Source organism: Corvus cornix, chromosome 4, assembly GCF_000738735.6.
Source record: "Corvus cornix cornix isolate S_Up_H32 chromosome 4, ASM73873v5, whole genome shotgun sequence".
Taxonomy (NCBI): Eukaryota; Metazoa; Chordata; class Aves; order Passeriformes; family Corvidae; genus Corvus; species Corvus cornix.
Window position 1 is genome coordinate 2,286,739 of NC_046334.1, and position 20,732 is coordinate 2,307,470.

Consider the following 20,732-nt stretch of genomic DNA (forward strand, 5'->3'; position numbering starts at 1 on the left):
ACAAGCACACTCTATACTCAAGTTGAAGCTGACTGCCAAACCTAAATTAATTCTGGTTCTATGCATGCCAGACAGCTCTCTTGGAAAGCATCACCAGGATTTTAACTTTATACATTTAGCAGTTATAAATTCTTGGTGATTGGTAAAAATTTTTAAAAAAGCCTCTCATCACAAGATAAAATATTTCACCTCAACCAGCAAATATCCACGCATCACATTTCTAATTATTAAAATCTAATTTGTTACTTTGGAGAGGTTTGGGTTGGTTTTTTTTTGTTTAATTAAGCCTGCATGTTTTACTCTGAAATCTTCCGGTGAAATATTTAGAAAGTATTGACAAAAGGTCAGGAACTCATGTAACAGAAGCTACCTCAAAGCACCAGCTAGGCAAAGTTCCTTTCCACCAAATACAACCAACTTAAACCAATAATTGCACAAACATCTCTGTAAATAGTTTGCTCAGCATATTACCTATCATCCTCTAGACTGAAAAACCTAATTAGAAAAAACAAATATATGCTATAGCACCATTTACACTTCTCAACTTCCACTAAAGAGGCCCTGGATTAGTAAAGAAACTCCATCAGGGATAAAACACACTTGCAAATTTGCAAAAGTTGCCACTCTCAGGATTTTCTGATAGCTACTGCTTCTATCCAGCAGCATCTAGAAGAACAGATTCAAGAGAAATTAAGTAACCCCTCAGTATATAGCGGAATATATCCAGCAGCTTCTGATGAGATGCCACAGAAATTACCAGGACTGCAAAGCTTAAAAGTGAGTTCTCTGATTCAAACAGCTCAAATGAGTTTCAGAACAAGCTGACAACAATCTAGAAAATGACACGAGGTAACAGCACAACTGTCTCCCTGGAAGAAAATACCAACCCCATGTCACACAAATGGGACAAATTCTCCCCCCTCCCCAATACCATGCACAAGACATTTCTTATAATACAAGGATTAAATGGATGAAGAGTTTGCATAAACACACACTCCGAGATATACGCAAGCTCAATACATCCAAGGAATAAACAGACAGATTGGATTCCTGTGCCTCTTCACAACACAGCAGATGTTTCTTCAAATTCAAAGCACAATTATTTTTAATAAGGAATTAAACAGAGGAATGGCCACCATTTAGTTAGGGTTTTGCTCTCTAGTAACCTTTTTCAAAGCACAGAGGAAGTTCTATTTCTCACATAATCTCCCAAAACCCCCCACAATATCCTTACAAAGCATTTGACAAATGTGCAATATGTGTGTACAAAGGAGGAAGCTGGACATATCAAACACCCCGGCCTACATTTCTCAGGAGGTCAAATGAAGGACAGACACATGAAAAGCACTATTTTGGCAGTACATACATTTGAAAAGCAGAATATCTCACTGACTTTTATTTCAGTCTCTTAGATCAGACATTCCCCAATTACCAGAAAAATGGAAGGAAAAAAAAAAGATAAATTCCAACCCCAAACCAGACTGCGGAATCATGGAAGTGTGAATAAACATAGCAGAGATGCCTTCACATACCCCTAATCACAATCTGAGAAGGTGCATCAATGTTTAGCATTTGGATCAATACATGCTTACAGAGGGCAGGATTTTCACGTATCAATTCCACTGTTTAGTTAGGTTTTGAAATTGGATTTCTGGGGGGTTGTTCTGCACCTAATCTCAGTCCTTCCAGGAACAAGTGTATTTCTACCTGGCTGCCAGTGAGGTCAGATCCAAGTCACAAACGCCTGAGCTGACCTGTGGTTCCCCACAAAACAATGTTTTGTATGTATGATATTATGTGCAAACAAACAGAACCAATCTACAATAAATGCAAAGTGTTGATCACCGTGTTCATTTCCTTCTTTTCATATTTAACCCAAACCTTTCATTCAGAAGTACCATGTGAACATAGCAAAACATTGTCTCTCAGACCAGGAGGAACAGAACACACCCCTATTTCAGTATCAGGATGTGGAAGCTCGGGAGAGGTATTCCTTTTGTATTCTCCCCTGCATCTAAATTCTCCCTTCTCTCCCAACAGAAGCAGTCCTGCAAGTGGAGTTGTTCAGATGTGCAGCTAAGTCTTCAGTTTGCAGGAAGAGAACACACAGAACAGGAGCACATATCAGTGGCAAAATGTGGAACTTCTGACAGAAAATGGCTGGAGAGCAGTAGCCAAATAAGTCCCCAAGAATTCCCTCTTGTTTGTGTTTCCCTCCCCTCCCCTAATGAGCTTGCTGAAACTGAGCTGACAGATGATGCAAACACTGTATTTCTAAGTTTGGCCAAACCAGAACACCTTTTTACCCTCCATGCCTTTCTAAGAGAAATTCCAGTCACAATGGAGAGAGTAAGTAACTCTTTTGCAAAATCTCCAGAAGTTATTGAAATCATACAGCATTTGTTATGAATAATTTAACTATGAACTGCCAGTACGTTTCATTTCAAATCTAGTTTGAACTGTTAGAATAAATTACTACCAACCAACACTCATCACAAAGTCCTCATTCTCACTGGTATTCAAAAATTCTTCAGGTTTTTACTAACACCAAAATAGAATAAAACCAAAACAGAATTAAAAGTTCCAAACCTTCACAAAACAGAGCACCTAACCAAAAATCCCTTTTGAGGTATTTTTTTAATAACACTCTTCTCTCCCTACTACCCTGAGCTGTCTGAATGGAGTCAATTTCAACAGAACCAGTAGCCTGCTAAATTACGGCAATTTGCAATTAAACAAATACTTGCAGATAAACATTCAAATGAATGTGTTGTGTGACAACGATGTCAAACTGAAAAGAACGCCACGACTAAGCTGGACACAAACATTGGGCACAAACATTAAGAAAGAGCGACTGCATGTTAGCAGGTGAGCCCTCTGACATACTAGGGAAAAACAGTTTTAAAACACTCTTAGTGACAGGTTATTAGCCAGAGAAGTAAGACTACCTCTCTGGCAAGACATGGAAGAAAACCACTAAAATCCCAAGCTTAAATCTTGTGCTCACAAAGACAACATCTGCCTCACTGACGACTAAATGCCCTGAAGGATAGTCCTGTCTGAGTGGGAGTAACGTCATGTGTACGTAAGAACAGAATTTAGCATTAAAAATACATGTGTTGTAATAAACTGGCACAGGTAAATGTGTGCTTCAGAGATTAACATCTTGAGCTAGATTAGAAAGAATTATTTTCTCCTCCTAGGGAGCACTGGAAGCCTTATTAGAGCTTGCCTTCCTGTACAACATCTGGCACAGACTGACACAAGCTACCTGACTGAAGGAAATGTTAGTCTAGTGACACATCAAAAACATCTATCTCCGTGTAACGAAAAGCTGTGCTGAAAACTACTACCCTATATATGCTTGCCATTTCATTCATCTCCCTAATGTATTTTAAATCACTTTAGGGATCATGAGGTGCCCTGCTTGGAGAGCTATAGACACACTCTTCCCACAGCCCAGTTACTCCATACTGCACAACATGTTTCCAAAGGGTGGGGTTTGCAGCCTCCGCACCCATCAGAGCTGGCTGCAGGTGAGTGCGATCACTCCAGCCCCTCCGGCTGTGCCATGCACCTGCAGTCACAAGCTCATAGGAAAGAGCAGTAGAAATGCTGAAAAAGATTCGGGAAATTGCCTGCTAAGAAGGAAGACAAATACCCAGTGACACCTCCAAGCCTTGCAGCTAGTGGAATGGCAGGTCCCCGAAAGCTCACAAGAGCTTTTCAGGGAGCAGCAATCACCTCCAGCTGACTCTGACGTTACTCCTTGTAGCACATACGCTCATAAGCAAAGCACTCGTAGCTCTGCTGCAGCAACCCAAGGGCTGGCAGAGGTGTGCCCAGGCTTTTTACTCCAGAGCTCCCCCCAAAAAAAAAAAGGCACTGGGACATCCTTCTCCTTCCACAGACACCACCACATCACACCAAAGGCACTGGGCTTCTGGCCACCAGAAACTGTCACTAGGAGTTACTGGCAATAGGTACACCCAGTGAAAATATATCAGTGATTCACCTTCTCTAATATGATCAGAGAAGCAAACTCTTACATTTTTTATTTTAAGACCAAAAATGAGGGCTAAACCTTTTAAGAATATGGATCTGTTTACCTGAAATCAATTTGGATCAAAGTTAGAAGACTCTCAAAAGAGAGGAAAAAAGGTGTACAGATACTGGCAAAAACAAACAGACAATCTGCTCATTATTTGGTATTTGGAAGAGACAGGGGAAAAGTAAAGTCACTTCGCAGAAGTTCACTTTTATCTGCATGACTTTCTACACATGAAAAACAACACAGACAAGCCCAAGCCCTTACTTGAATAGTAAAGAAATCCCAAAGACTTCATCAGATGAAACCATACAGAACCCAGAACCAGCAAAAACACACATACTTCACTTTATCCTTGGTTTTGTGTGCGCTTGTTCACTGCTGCACTTAATTTTAGAGGGGTAACACACCTTTTTTTGCCCTTCCTTTTTTACAATCAGCAGCATAATCAATTTTGCAAGAACATAATCTATTGACACAAAACTAGCAGTTGATATTCTAGTAGTTTAGTGCTCCAGCTGACTTAGAAAACACCAAGATCAAAACTCTGAAGAGCATCTTAAGAAGACTTGAAAAAGAGGAAATATGTAATTATAACAAGCAAAAGCATTTTTGCTATACTGAAATAGATTCAAACTGCAAATATTTATTACTCCTACTACTAAAATCAGAAAATCACGAAATTGAAGTTCTTTAAACCATCAACTTGAAAGCACCAATGTTCCTTCTGCTAGAACATGGGGCACAGCTTCCTTTTCCCCTCCAAATTCCAGCCAAAGCCCATGCCTCTGCACACAGGCAATTAGCCTGAAATTTCCCTGTAACTATACAAGGAAACTGATGGGAACACACCTTCACCGGCACTACCTGGTGACCAGATCAGATTTAGAAAGACTACTAAAACAAGAATTTGGATCAATCTCCAAAAACATTTATGGCTGAGATGAAGAGGGGAAGAAAAGACAACTATTGCTCTGACTGGGCTGAAGCGACTTAAATAATTTCTAATTTCAAAACTACTTTAAGGAAGTTTCATTTAGTCTTGACTCCTTCATATCATATACTGAAGCTGCTCTTGTCCCATGCGGGAAGCAAGAAGGCCCAAATTTGACATTTTGTTTAAAAGACTTCAAGGGAAGCCAGCACTATGGATGGGACATGTTTTCTCTTAACTCCACTCACAGATGAAGCTGACCCCACGATTTACACTGGAATGGGTATTTCAGTAGGTCTGACACTCAGAAGTGAACTGCTACCTCCTCATACAGCAGCTCAGACGGAGCAGAACAAAACTTAGAACTCAGATTTAAAAGCAGCACTTCAGTTATAAACTGCATCCCCATTATCAACCAGGAGAAAGCATCACAGTTTGAGGTTTTTTCATGTTTAGTTTTTTTGCACCACAAGTGCCATTCGAGTGCACCTTCCTGCAATTAAAAAATTGCCTCAGAAGACTCTAAAGATTTCTCCAAGAAGCTTGCTCTTCAGAAACTGCTTAGTAGATTTCGAAGTGCTAAAACCCAGAACAACCTCCACAAAAACAAACCAAGTACAAAACTCGCAATTATTTTTGGGATGTCTGAAAACAGAGATGGAAAGGCATTCCCTGTGTTATGGACTTGGCACCACACGTGTTCCGATATGCATATCCCACAGCTCAGCTTTGAGGTGTAACCCCTTCCTTTATGGGTTGAACCTATAGAGAAATCTGTGTGAAATTTGCCGCATTGCATTTTATGAGCCAAATTCTCCTAAATGTGCTTCCACTCCTTAACAGAGCACATCAAGGACCAACTCGGTCCTGCATGAACAAAGGACAAAAATGATAGCTTGCAATACAGTGCAATCCAAATTATGAGTAATTAGAAAGATCCAGTTTTTCCTCGTTTAGCCTAGCATTCCAGGATTTATCCCACCACACATATAACCCCAATGGCACATCGGTAACCTGGCTACTGGCACCTAGTTCAGCACCTGTTACCAGTAACCTGATGATGACTTTGTTATGGCTTCTCACATTGAAAATTACTCAGCTCTAAGAAATCACACAGAGTGTGATGTTTTACTTTAAATTCAACAGATCGCGTTAACATGCTAAAGAATAAAAAAAAAATCTGTTTAAAAGAAAACTTGTGAAAATATTTTAGCTCAAGTACTATAAATTTCTTAACCTACCTTCAGGCCCATAACTGTACCAAAAAAAATTTATATTTAAGTAAGCTTTCAAAAATAAAAGAAAAATAATGTTACAGTAAAAGTGAGAAGACTAAAATTCAGCAAAAAGTAAATTTTCACACAGCTTTCACCAACTGCAAATAAAAACCATTGAAAGATCTTTATCAGAGAGCAGAATGTTATCAGAACTTGCCATAACGTCCTCCACAATGTTTTATATTTAAATTTAATGACTTCAAGCTGCTGTTTACCTGCAGTGATTCCTTTGGGCCAGAAGCAGCCCAGCCACAAACACGTTGACACTCTGACACTGTTTACTTATTCACCCCCATGTTCTTTACAAATTCATATAAAAACACAGATAATGTTAAGGGCAAGTGATCCCTAACCCCTGACACCCAAACACAGGCACTCCAACTGGGAATTAACGAGCAATTGATACGGCACCGCTAAGACTCCCTTTCCACAACAACAGCCCACACCACGTGTATATTTACCTACAATGCATCATAACAACCCGGCCACTGCTGCTGACAAGCTGCTGGAAACACACATCACAGGAAGGCAGAAACAAGCTGTGCAGCAGTAACACTCCTCATCACTTCATCAGAGTGACTTTCTTCACAAGGGTTAGTTCAGAAAACATAGTTTTCTTCCTTATCATAGTTTTCTTCTCACAAAAAAGTTTAGTATGAGGTAAAAGTACACTTTTCCTCATTTGCTCATAGTCAGACAGGCCTTCATGTGCATGTTTAAATGCAATGGGAACACAGAATTCAGTGAAGCTATAACATTTAAAATAAAATCTGTAATGGAAACCTATTACTGACCATCCTCACACCAAAAAAAAACCAAAAAACAAACTTGCAAAATTATTTAGATACAAAAATGAAGAGACTGCATTGTTAGATTTTAGTTTTTGAACATCTTTTCCTGAAATGCTTTACAGCAACATCCAACTTCTATGCAGTCAATCCATGAAACGTTTAATACAGAAAAAAACCCCAAAAACCTCAAGGGAAAAAAGCAAACCAAGGAAATAATAATTAAAATTGTACTAGAAAATTTGTTAAAACATTCAGCTATTTTTATTATTTCCTAATGCTTAGCACGTTAATGAACACAAGAAACAGGGAGAAGGCACCATAAACACCAGGTCAAAATATACCCACCCCTGGCTGAAAGCTTTTTGGTGTTGATGATTTTGGCAGCGTACTCTTGTCCTGTGGTGATTTTCATACACCTCCTCACGACGGAGAACGCCCCTCTGGAAACCAAAACCGGGCAAAGCGTCAGTCCAACTGAAACACTGCACTGCCATTACCAGCTAACGGGCTGCACGGAGGGGTGTGATGTCGCCAGAATTTTAAAAAAAAAATCAAAAGGGATTTTCTGATTTTCTGACAGGGACAGTCAGCATTGATTTTATTCAGCTGAACAGTGAACTCTGCGAGGTAGAAGCTGTGTGACCAATCCCGCTAGCTGGGGCGGAGGGTGGGCGGGTTTTCACTGTGTCCCTGCCGGCACACCGCGGGGGGACACAGGGCGGCGGTGGCCGTGTCCCCCTCGGCGGTGGGGGGTGACACCCAACATGGCGCTCAGGGCTGCGCCTCCCGCCCCCCCGCTGGGGGGCGCCCGCCGCGCTCCGAGACCCCTCACAGACCGAGACCCCAACCCCGCGACAACCTAAGAGTTAATAACAACAGTAAATAATAAATAATAATAAATAACGGCACGGGGCGTTGAGGGGCAGCCCCCGCCACCCGCTCAGAGCCCCTCGCCGCCCCGGGGCCGTATGGCTGGAGCCCGGGCGCTCCCCCGGGCTCTAGGCAGTCGTGAGGGGGCCCCGGGCGCGGCTCCCCGCAAGGCTCACGCGCCGACCCCCGCAGCCCCCGGTGCCTTCACCCCCCGTTCTCTCCTTACTTCCCAAGCTCCTCGAAGAGCTGGTACTCGTCGGTGAAGCGTGTGCAGGTGGTCGAGGCCATCATAAGGACGGGCGGCCGCCGGTGACTCCGGCGGCCGTGGACGGCGAGGCGGGGACGGCGGAGGGGCTGCGAGGCGAGGCGAGGCGAGACGAGGCGAGGTGAGGCGAGGCTCCGCGCCGGCTTCTTCTCCTCCTCCTCTTCCCCGCCACCGCCTCCTCTGGTGACGGCGTTGCCTCCGCGCCCTCCTCCGGTCTTCCCTCTCCCCTCCCCTCACCCTTTAGGGAAGCAAGCAAACAAATATTTAAATAAATAAGTAAGTAAGCAAATAAATAAATAAATAAATATGTACCCTCCCCGCTCCCTCGCGCCCGCCAGCGAAAGGTAGCGGCAAAAGGGAAAGCAAAACCGGGCCGGGGGGCGCGGCGCTCCCTCCCCTCTCGCTCCCCCCGCCTCAGCGCCTCAGTCCGTCCGCCAGTGCCGTGCCTCCCCCTAGCGACCCCGGTCCGCGCCTCCCTGCCGTCGGGGACGGCGTGACACCGATGAGAGACTCACACTGTCGGTGAGGGCACAAGGAGAACCTGAGCTCCGTCTAGCAGGGAGCGAACACCGACCTTTCCCCGGGCGCTGCCCCGGGACGATGGCGGGAGGGGCCCTGAGGGAAGCGGATGCACCTGTGCGCAACCCCCCCCCCCCGCCGCCCCGCTCCTCAGTGCCCGCCTGTGACGTCACGCCTCGCCCGAGCGCGAGGGAGGGCGCGCGGTGGCGGCGCGCGGCGGGAAGCGCGTGCGGGCGCGCTCGCGGGCAAGGGGCCGTGACGTCGCAGAGGCCCCCGCCGCGTGCGGGGAGGGAGGGGAGCGGGATGCGGCGGGGGGGGGACACACACGCACCGGGCACTTTCGTGACGTCACAGCAGCTCCGGCCGCGCGCGGGGAGGGGGGACACACACCGTGGGCATCTCGTGACGTCACGGCGGCCCCGGCCGCGTGCGGGGGGGGGGGGACGACACACGCACACCGCGCGTGCGCCGGGTCGCGATCGTCACCGCGGCCGCGGGGCAGCTGCGCCCGCCCGGGAAGGGACCCGCGGGAGGCACCGCGCACATCGAGCCCCGCACCGCCGCGATGCGGAACAGCCCGCCACAGGGGGACCGCCAGGACGTGGAATAACGCCGTGCCTGCCGCGCAGAGCGCCGGGAAGGGCTGGGGACACGTGTGAAATGTCATAGCAAACAGCTGCCTCGGTCTCTTCGACAAAACCCCGGAATATCCTGAGTTGGAAGGAACCCACAAGGATTATCAGAGTCCAACTCCTGGCCCTGCATAGGACACCCCCCAAAATTCCACCATATGCCTGAGAGTGTTGTCCAAATGCTCCTTGAGCTCTGGCAGCCTTGGGGCAGTGATCTGAACACAGAATGGGGAGGTCACCAAGCCACCCGACGGGCATTTAATTTTGATAAAGCTGAATTGCTTTCGTTCCTTTCTGATCAAGTAAGTGGTGGTATCCACATGAAGAGTTAAATCCACACCTGCACAGCGCTTTAAACAGCAGCTTGGGTACAAGTAGAGCTCCACTACAGAAGGCAGCCTGGAGCATCTCCATCCCCATTTTGGTAAGTGAGAAGACACACACACACACAATACACCCACAGAGGGCTTTACATTAAACCTCTGGAGTTTCCAGAATCAGCGTCCAGAGCTGTGGTCTCTCAGGAAGAGTTAAAACCTGTCAACCCTTCCCAAAAGGAACACGAATGTATGACAGGAATGCCAGAGCCTACATACGAAGGTAGTTTTCCTCTGGGTGAGGCAGCTGTGCCTCGTATCAAACACACTGAATTCATGGCATGAAGGCGGCAGCAAAGGGACTTTGGAACTCATGAGCAAGTACAAAGCATTTACTCCATTAGTTCCTCTCCAGGGAAACACTCTGTGCAGCAGTACCGGTACAGGGAAACTGGAGGATGTTTCAATTTAGACCAGCAAGAATGGATCTATTCCCACATCCATGAAGGGAATGTGCATTACAAAGCACTCCAAACAGTAGCGTATTTCTAAGTCCCCTCAAACAAAAAAATAACGTGGAAGTTGTGCATCCTTTTGTATAATACCTGCACAAATAACACAATCAGCAGTGCTGAACACCCAGGGTGGGCTGATGACTGGATTTAAGGGGAGTTGTCTGCCAGGTTCCTTATCCAGATATACACAGACACAAAAAAATTAAACATATTCCCCTAGCACTACATCACTTTTTCCCTAATGGTATATTCTGACAACAAGCATTTGGCCCAAGTATCTGCTATTGCTCTGCCATACAGTTATTCTTTAATTAAAAAAAAAATGTTCAGAAGGAATTATTAAATTCAATTTCAATTCACCTTCTTGTTGATGTTTTTGTGGGATTTTTAAAGTCATTATACGGATGAGTGATCCAAACTGAGATATTAAAAAAAAAATCCTTTTTCTTTTTTCTTCACAATTCCCAATCTGAAAAAAGACAAGAAGGGGCCAAGGAGTTCCTAAAGAAATATCAAGCATGAATTTTATCACAGGAGGTAAGGAAAGAAAGTATTTGTTTACAAGATCAGTATCACAGGACTAGATGAATTTCCATAAGGAGAGACACTAGGAAGTGATGAGTAGCTTGGAAACACTTCAGTTGAGAGGGTTTTTTCTCCTTACAACAATCATGTCCTAATTGTAGCTCACTCTTGAGCTGAAAGAAAACCTTAATTTGTCGCTGCCGTTGAAACACTTCATACATTCCCCAAATTCCTCCTGAGCAGACCAAAGTAGGCAGGATGGCAGCCAAGGATCTGGTCCATGAAGTGAAATTCTAAAAGCTAGTTAGAGCTTCAGATTTCTATTAAGGTCACAGAAACAATTTATATGTTGTTGAAGAAAGTCAGATCTCAACAATGAACCAAATAAATGCTTAAAAGCCATCCCAGGGCACATTTTTCTTCTCCAAAAGGTTTTCAAGAGAGCAGTTGAAGCCTGTAAGAAACTGAAGTTGTTCCCTTAAAATTCCTGATGTTTAGCAAAATGTTACAGCTAAGTGGAATGAATTATATATTCAACTTTATACTGAAACATTTATTATGGCAAAGGAAATTGTATTTATTTTAAGTTTGCTGTTCAGTGAGGTCTTTGCTTTGTATGGCTTTACTTTGAGACAGCCAAAAGGAGGTTTTTGTTTTACTTCTGACCTTGCAAGTACAGATTTTCAATTTTCTTATGTTTTGCAGGAGTCACAGAGCTTCCAAGAGGTCATTTGTGTGGAGAGCTCATTATGAGGGCTGCCAGGAATAATGTACGTTTAGTTCGTGAACAAATGCAACAGCCACTTACAGTAGAGATCTAGGCAGAAAATGCCCAGAAAACCTGAATAATCTGGGGTTTAGATAAACACTCACTTTATGACCAGATGGGTCTTTAACAGAAATCTTGGTCCTTCCCAGGGTTGCACGCATTTACTGCCTTGGGGCAACTGAGGACAACACTGGAGCAGTTGGAGGTACATTATTGCAGTAAAGCAATGAAAAGATCAAAAACATATGTGGAAACCAGGAAAGACGTAAGAACAGGGTAAAAAAAGAGGATCAACTTGGGAGAAATCACACAGAAAATACATGGGTTTGCAGTACATTGTAACAGCTGGAACTGGAGGCACAGATTTGGGGTACAACCACGTGTTGTACCTCTCTTATTTTCTCATTGGAGCTTCTGGACTTTGCTAAGTAAAGCTTTTGGGGGGCAGAAGGATTGGTGACATCATGCCAGAGACTCACTCCCTCCTTTCCAAGTGATGAGGGTGGTCTAAGGCCTGTCCCAACGCTTTCTGCTGGAGCAGCTCCCTCACCACCACCTTCTGACCAGCGCTGACCCAGAAGCTGGTGCCAGTCCCAGACATCCCAGGACCGTGGTGGACTGTGGAGATCCACGGTGGAGCTGCTGCACCTGCCCCAGGGCTTGTTTTCTTCCCCCGGCGAAGCTGCCTTGCTACAGCTGTCCCACCATGTGTGTGGAAGCGCTTCGAGAAGTAGGTCCTTGAAGGTTTCCCAAAGAAAAGGAATTATTTATCCATGACTTACACTCCTGGCGAGCACCTCGCTGCCCGAGCAGGGCAGTGTGTGTGCTCTCTCTCCCTCTGCTGCTGGAGCACTCTGAGGTGGGATTAATTTACTCCTCAGTGAACCAGAAAGATGTTGGCAGAATAACTGATTTGATAGCTCAGCGACTCTGTCACGCTCTTGCTATGCAGGAGACCAAAGGTTCTCTCTGGCCTAAAAAAGCATCCTGACATCCTGAGGAAGGCATTGCTGGCCACTTAACTTCTGCCTCTGGAAGCACCACAGGGAGAAAGAGATGAAAAATTAATGCCTTATTTTTTATCTTTCTGTGTGGGACAAGGACAAAAATACAGGCTGAGCAAAACAGACATTTTCATTTGTTTGCACTGGAAAGAAACAAGGAATGCTCTTGATAGGATTCAAGTTTCATCTCAGAATTTTAAAGAATACATTTTCCTTCTCTTTTTTTTTTTAATTTGAAGTATTCTTAATTAAGAATGCTCCTTTAAAATAATGCTTTTCAAGAGAGTGATTTCTTTTTAATGCACTTGTCCTGGTTATTTTGAGCTGAGTAATTTTTAATGAATTCTTAGCAAACAAAATACTCCATCATTTACACAGTTCTTCTTACAAGCAATTAGAGTCAGTAACGCCATGAATAAGACCTTTTGCCACTGGCTTTCACGACATGGATTGGAAATATAAATGTTACTAAAAAAAGGTATTTAAAATATAAATATTACTAAAAAAAAGATATAAATGTTTCCTTGAGGGAGGGGAGGCCCTGGCACAGGTTGCCCAGAGAAGCTGTGGCTGCCCCATCCCTCGAAGTGTTCAAGGCCAGGCTGGATGGGGCTTGGAGCAACCTGGGACAGTGGAAGGTGTCCCTGCCCATGGCAGGGGTTTGGAATGAGATGAGGTTTGAGATCCGCTCCAATCCAAACTGTTCTGTGATTCCACGATTCTGTGATTTCTGGAAGTTTTAGCACCAGTCTTGAACCCTGTGGAATTGGCTAACTCAGAAAGGATAAATGTATCTCCTTCCAGAGTTCCCAGGGGTTTGTTACTTTTGGTTCAGATAGACTCTGGGAAATAGGTGCATTTCTCTGGCCTGGTAGGAGGACTGATTTGAGTATTACCTTGCCACATAAATCCAAGAGAAAGATATGCATGTGGAAAAGCTGGCTGTGACAAGCTCAATATCATCAAGGTGAGGAACTAAGCATGATCTTGGCTGACACACTCCACACACAGGCTGCCAGGGCTGCAAAGGAAGCAGGAAACAGGAGTCTGCATTTGCATGGCAGCACTGAAATTGTGCTGAGTCTTCATTCTGAATGCTTTTGGTGAGTGTTTTGTACACATTTCCAGGCATTTCCTAAAAAAAATGAGGGAGGTGACTCCAAGTCATTTCATCTACCACGTGGTTTAGATTCAGAGCATCCTTTCAATGGAGGAAGTCGAAGAAGGAAATTAGTAACAACACCCCCTGCTTCCCATCCACAGGCATTCCCAGCACTGGAGATGAGAAGGCTTTCCAAGAGGAGGGAGCAGTAACAGAGTTAACCAGAGCCGATGAAGAGGCAGGCTGGAATTTTATGGGGGAAATAAATCAACACTGAGATTTTAGAAGTAGGGGAACACACTCAGAGCAGTGAGAAAAGGGAAAAATTTTGATGACAATAGTTTGGACAGACTGAACTGAAAAGATTTAGTCAGAAAAGGTGAAGATCTTAAAAGAAACCAGCGCATAGGAGACACTGCTGACTGGGAAGAAGTTGAATTTTGAGACAAACACAGTTGTAAGACTGTGGAGGCTTTAAATCTAAGTAAAGGAGAAACGCAGCAGCTGGTTTCATGACCCAGACAGCAGGGAGTGCTCATAGCAAGAATAAAACGAAGTGACATAAGAATAAGGATATGGACAACTTCCAAACCATGTCCCTAATCACTCCACCTACTTGTCTATGACATTTCTGCAGGGTTAATGACTCCAACACTTCCCTGGGCAACCTGTGCCAGGGATGGACGACCTTTTCCATGAAGAAGTTTTTCCTAATATTCAGCCTAAAACTCCTTTGGTGCAACTTGAAGCCAGTTCTTCTTGTTCCATCTCTTGTTCCCCCTGCTTTCATGGTACCAAGCACTGCTGTAATGAGCTCTACCATCCTCAGTTTATCAAGCAAATTAAAGAGGATCCCATCAGTTCTCTGCCTACATCCTCCCCAGACACACTTTAAAGTGCAAAGTGTTTGCTTCTGGCTCACACTTGGCTCAGGTGAGTGAAATGAAGACCATCTCTTCCACTTGACAGAAGCTCCTTCCCCATTCTGATTTCTATACAGAAATTTTTCTGATTCTGAATTACAGGGAGGTCTTTCCATTTATTAAAAAGAAAAAACACCTGGTAAAATCCAGAGGAAACAAAAATATGGTATTTCCTGGATAATATCCTTGTAGAGAAGTAGCTTCTCAGTTTCTCCATTAGAAAACTATTTGCCAGATATCAATTAAAATATGGCTGACACAGGAAATGAAATATATATAAATCCAGCAGGAAATGGTAACAGGTATTAGTAGACAATAGACACATATTAGTTACATGCACTCACCAACAAGAAGGCTTGTATTGCCTTATCCTGGGAAAACCAAGGATCAGCAGTATACACATGGAGTTCTAGGAGATGTACCATCAGTGCAGGCAGGCAACGTGAAGGGTGCAAAAAACACTATCACAGAGGAAAAAAATTACGTCAGACATAGGAAAATATTATTCCCATATTTAAACATGATTTTAAGCACAATTTCAAATATTTTAAGGTTTTTAAAATGCAAACACTAGTTAAAGATTTAGACAGGGTTTAAAGTGTTTTAGAAGCTTTTGAAGTATTGCAAAGGCATCAATTTATACCAATACAAATTCAGAGTAACTGACAACTAAGCAATCATAGGACTGTGGATTAATTTTGAACTCTGTCCTCCAGTGAGATGGGTGACAAAGTTTGTATTCTATGGGATCCCTTCAGCAGCCCCACAACAGAAATATGGAACAGTGTTACTACTCCGAGGAGCTGCTTGGTGCCTCCTCCTGCTCTCACAAGTGAGGTTACAGAAGAGCAGTAACAACACAGACAAACTGTACTATCAGTGAAAACATGCACTGAGGAGAAAACTCCTTTCAGCTCATGTGTAGGAGTAGGAAAGCATGCTGATGTTATTTTAGGAGAAGATTCTTCTATTATTTGCCACATGGTAATTCCAAATTATCCTAATGATGTAAATAGCGTCTATATGTATTTCTGCGTAGTGATATATATGTACACACACATAATGGGTAAGAGATTCTAGATCTTGATAATTAACTGGATATATGTGGGAGCCATCTGGACCACCCAATTTCTACTCTTACTCCTTTCAACACTTGCTGAACCCTAAATTATCACAGCTTTTTAGGCATGCTGGCTGTAATTACTGTGGTGCTGGGACATTGTACATCCAGCCTCTGTGGGCCCTTTGGCTGCCTCCTCTGGGCACTTTAGTAATGAAGGAACTTAGTAGAGTTTTCTTTTGTTGGAATAAATCCTTCCTAACACACCATGCTGGACAAATCAGGGGGTTTATCATCACCTAGACAATGTAAAGTGACAAGCAGTGGGAAATAACTCAGTCAGCAGGGCTGAGTGTAGTATCTGTGCCCAGTTTCCTGAAATGTAAGAGGTGACCCAACTGGAGGCAAATTCCACATACTTCTCTGCACAAAGGTGTGGTTGTAGATGGACAGATGAAGTGTTCTTTGGATTGCTTGTGGGCTCCTTCTGGAGTGACAGCCTTGATTTACCCAATCACCAAAAGATTATGGATAACACTGATCAAACAACAACCGCCGGCACAGCGTTGATCGGGAGTTTTCATTTCTATGTATATTATGACACACATACAGCTACAAACCTCCATAAGGATCCTTCTTGCAGGCTCTGAATGCTGCCGTGTTTGGTGGAGGATCCAGAGGAAAAGCACCTCACAAGCAGGGGACAGTAGCTGGATTTCATCAGGAGGAGCAGCTCCCGGTGCTGTAAATTGCATCAGTGAGGTCCAGCCTTTAGAGTAACTAGGAACACAGTCACTCCAAAGGGCCACCCTGGATAAAAGCTTCCCTCCTAATGCACTGCAATCTTTTCTTCTTCTGTATAGCAGGGAACAAAATGTCATCCCCACCTGTTTCTCTCCTTTTTTTTTTTTAAGTTACATTAAAAATGTCAAACTGTATAGGTTATCTATTGTCATTTACAAGAGCAGAGATTCGTGCCTCATCCTAGTGCGTGATTTGTACCAGTGTGTGTCACACAGGTATTTTCTGGTCCTTCTTTCTCCTTAAAATATGTTCTGTTTCTGCTCATTCAAAGTAGAGGTTTTTTTAAATTAAAGAAATAGTTTCTGAGACTTCACAAGTTGCAGAAACAGGTCACTTGGAGGTTTTTTGTCAGTATTTGCAGGGCAGATATTAGAGAAAGTTACTTTAAAGTATCCCTTTGAACAGCAGTTCTGTGGAATGATTCACTTCCAGCTCACTTCTGTTAGAATTCAGAGAAACAAATTGATTTTCCCCCCTTTTTAATTCTATTTGAATTTTGAAACATTGGTAATTATTCAGCCTTTATTTCATGTCACGAACTACTAACCCTGGATTTGTTTGGGGGTTTTACTGTTGTTTTTAGCAAACAGAAGGTGTCAAACCCAAACTAGGTTTCGTAACAAAGCCATTATATAACTGCCCAATTAGCAGCTCGTTCAGTGCTATTAATAGCAGCTCCACATCCAACCCGCTTTCTGTAGTGCTACAGTAACTGGCAAGAGGAGGGTTCTCATTATTTATTCCTTTTCAGAGGAGAATAAATGGACTTGGTGGAGATTTATGAGATGCTGAGTAACGTGCTGTTTATTAGCTGCCAGGCTGCTGCCTCTTCCACTGCTCTCTGCTTTTCCTGACTCCCAGGAGGTGTTCAGCCCCGTGGACCATCCCTTCAAGCCTGTATGGATATCTTGTGTGCATCCCAGACAGAGACACATCTCCCACCAAGGTGGGCTCAAAGCCAGGAACCCCCTGAAGTCTTTTTCCTTGAAACAGTGTCTATAATTTGGTGTTACGTTTCATTGACTGACATGCTGTAATTACTTTTCCAGAGACAGTGACGTTTCACCCCACAGTTGGCTGCTGTGGTTCCCCATTTCAGCTCTTTTGGGCTAGGTGTTGGCCGTGACCACTCAAGCACAGACACACACCCAGAGCAATCTGAACTGTTTTTTGAAAGAATTTTTTTTTTTACTAGTTTGATTATTTAAGCCACTTGAGCTGCTGACCACAGAATCTGATCCAGAACTTCTCGTCACTTTTTGCACAAGACTTTTTTTATTCCCAAAGAGAGATCAGATCTGATTTCTATTTTTAAAATAGGCTACTTTAAGTGTTGCAGCATGTGAGCTGGTTTGATCTTACATTCCTCTGTTCCTGAACTCCAACGCGGAAAGAGAGCATTTGTGAAGAGATTTTCTGTGGCCTGATGACAACCTTACGCTGTTTACCACAGTAACTTCCATTTATATTGGATCTCCCATCTGACAAAAACATGGGGCAAATCCATATATATATATATGCATGTTTCTAAAATGATTTCTTCTCCTGAGGTCCATATCTCTTCTCCTTGGGTACCTCCACTACTCCTGAATTCCAGACTGGTTAAGGTTTTACCTCTCTTCACTGTATCATGATTCCCATCAGCTGCTGTCTATGAGGATACCAGAGTCTCTTCCACTCTTTCTCCCTAGGCACAAGTTACTTCAGAAATAAGGATTTACTTAAATCAGTACAAAATGAGCTGCATAATTGAAGGGTTTGACTGAATATTGATTCAGGTTTCTGTTCCTGCATTGCTTCCTTGTTGATATATTTGTTCTTCAGCCCCCTGTACTTGTCCTACGGTTACATGTCCTCCCTGGGGAGAAGAAAAGAAAACAAGAGGAGAGAGATTTCCAGAGTCACCTACATGGGTTAGCTAAAGGAGAAAAAGAACAGGCACATTCTTTCATGGGCTTATTGAACACACACTGTAAATCCCCAACAATATTTTTCCTTTGGTTTGTCATTTCATTTCTTCCTCCTATCCATGTTCTCACTTTTCTCTCCTACCATAAACTATTCAATCATCAATGTAAAATACAAAACTGGAATGCAAAAACATGAAATGTAAGCACTTTTTTTTTCTGCTCCTACATAATCTCTGGTGTTCTGCATAAGTATTACAAGTATAATAATAAATATTTTTATTTTCTTTTCTGTACTATTGTGACAATATATTAATTTTTTATGTTCACATATTAATCATCTATTTTGGTGAGATTCATTATATATATTTTGTCCTTTCTTACACATTTTACACCTGCAGGATACACATAGAGCCCCACACTATTCACGCACAATGACGGTGATATTCACAATCCAGGTGGTCTCTCCACCTTTTCCATTTGTGGCTAATTCAGCATGAAGAAAGTCTTGGGTTGCTGGTGGGACAGTGGAGAAAAAATAGTTGGACTTGAGATTCCACCTCTTTCTGTTCTTTCACACTTAAAGGAATGTTCTTTCATACTGTGGTGTGTAAGAATGAGCAAGTGTACAAATGGCAAGCTGGAAAACTGGCATTGCCATTAAGGGAATGGTACATTTTGGTTTGTAAAGGAGACCAAGCTTACTTGTGGCACAAAATTACTTCTCTGCCTTCTTACAGAACAAAACTAAATGCTGCTCCAGGGCCTGAATTCTTGCCCACTGTATTTTGGTACCCACTGCTTGATTTCAGGACTAGGTAGAAAACAGCAATCAAGTTTTCTTTCTGAAAATACTTTCAAAGATACTGCCTTGATTTTGACAAATTTTATAGAAAAAAGGGGAAGAAAACTAAGTTAAAATCAAAGGAAGATTTGAATAATAGTTTTTCAAAACTCAGTAAGACATTCAGGACTGGAACAGGCTGAACATCTCCAAATCCTGTCTGAGCTTCAAAAGAGACATCGCAGGGATTGCATTAACTTAGGCTGCTATTCTCCCATTTTGCTGAAAAAATGAGTGTCCTTTCTGTGTAGAATAACTGGGTATGACATGCTTTATGAATGGCTGGCAAAGGACTCGGCATAGAAGAGCAGGCTTCCCCTCCAACCCGGCAAACCAGATCACCTTTGGTGTGGATCTGTCGGGTGAAAGCCTTACAGAAAATGGACTGTGACCTATTTTGTTTCATAGCAAACATGGCTCTGATGCTCAGATAAAGATTCCTGTACTGCCCGAATGCTCAAAGCTACTTAACACGGGAGAAGATTGCTTGGTAAGTAAGGATTTGTAGGATCCAACGAGCCTAAGAGCATAAGAAACGCGGGGCTGTGTCAAACCACCAACCCCTCCAGCCCCGGTCTCTCGCAGCAGAAGGAAATGCCAAGCAGGAAGGAATTGTGGCCTGTGAGGGTGGGGAAGCCCTGGCACAGGCTACCCAGAGAAGCTGTGGCTGCCCCATCCCTGGAAGTGTCCAAGGTCAGGTTGGACAGGGCTTGGATCAGCCTGGTCTATGGAAGGTGTCCCAGCCCATGGCAGGGGGTGGAATGAGCTGAGCTGTCCCTTCCAGCCCCCAGCAGTCTGTGACTCCATGTGCTTGGCTTGCCTTTCCCAGACAAACTCCATCCTGCACAGTGCCGTGTGTGCCAGATGCCACTGCTGGGCTTGCCAGTGAAGCTGTAGGCGCTGGGCTGCTCCTCAGCCCCACCCTCGCTGCTCCCAGCAGCAGCAGCAGCAGCAGGGCGGCGCCGTGTCCTGCACATCCCAGAGGCATCTCAGGAGCTTTCTGCGAGTCCTGACTCTGGCCTATGTGATCCGTACACAGCACCAATACAATTCACACACAATTAAAAAAATAGCAAACCATTCAAGCAGCTTTTCGTCTGACAAACCTCTAAGTGAAGGATTAATATGCCCGGAGAGATTCAGAGAGATAAAAGCTTTGTGTTCAGTTCAACAGCCCTGCCAAAGGGTTCAGAAAGCTGTTTCCCAAGTGTTAAAATACAGCCCTCATCTGCATTTGTAATTTAGCATCTCTGGAAGTATAAACAACAACAGCTCACGCATTAACTCACTCATCATCTGCAGAAAAATGAGTATATCCATGATGTAAGATTTCTTCTTTACTTCAGGATAAAGTAAATCCTGGAGACAGGATTCTCGTTGTATTGCTTCTCTCATCACCTTCCCAATTTCAGCTGAAAAATAAGAAGACATCTACTTGACCTTGAAACCTCTGATTTGAGGAAAAGATATTTTCTAGATGATTAAAGCAAAGTGGCTCTACACAGTTCTTTGCTCTCCCTGCAGTCAAGGTTTACTCATTTCTTTTCAAAGCAAAAAAAAAAGATTAAAATCATCAAGTACCAGTAATGCACTCATTTTACCAATTATGCCCATTTTGGGGAGTTC

General features: G+C 43.5%; 1 protein-coding gene and 1 long non-coding RNA gene across 37 annotated transcripts in view; both read right to left on the reverse strand.

The window, feature by feature from the left end:
• The window catches only part of CAMK2D (calcium/calmodulin dependent protein kinase II delta), a 124,443-nt gene extending 115,618 nt beyond the window's left edge, over positions 1 to 8,825 (reverse strand). For 9 of the 34 annotated variants that reach the window (XM_039551222.1, XM_039551225.1, XM_039551218.1 and 6 more), the window contains exons 1-2: positions 8,147 to 8,423; positions 7,396 to 7,490 (exon numbers count right to left, since the gene is read on the reverse strand). In XM_039551222.1, coding sequence (XP_039407156.1) covers positions 7,396 to 7,490; positions 8,147 to 8,211 — 160 coding nt within the window. In that variant the 5' untranslated portion in view covers positions 8,212 to 8,423. Of the gene's footprint in view, positions 1 to 7,395; positions 7,491 to 8,146; positions 8,424 to 8,700 lie in introns of those variants that run through there. The other 25 variants (XM_039551244.1, XM_039551236.1, XM_039551247.1 and 22 more) reach the window with 7 other exon arrangements.
• Positions 8,826 to 9,927: 1,102 nt separating this feature from the next.
• LOC109146225 overlaps positions 9,928 to 20,732 on the reverse strand; it is a 32,721-nt gene continuing 21,916 nt past the window's right edge. The window contains exons 3-7 of one of the 3 annotated variants that reach the window (XR_005601798.1): positions 20,396 to 20,518; positions 16,172 to 18,213; positions 14,836 to 14,952; positions 13,363 to 13,601; positions 9,928 to 12,493 (exon numbers count right to left, since the gene is read on the reverse strand). This is a non-coding gene — a long non-coding RNA (uncharacterized LOC109146225). Of the gene's footprint in view, positions 12,494 to 13,072; positions 13,602 to 14,835; positions 14,953 to 16,171; positions 18,214 to 20,395; positions 20,519 to 20,732 lie in introns of those variants that run through there. The other 2 variants (XR_005601799.1, XR_005601797.1) reach the window with 2 other exon arrangements.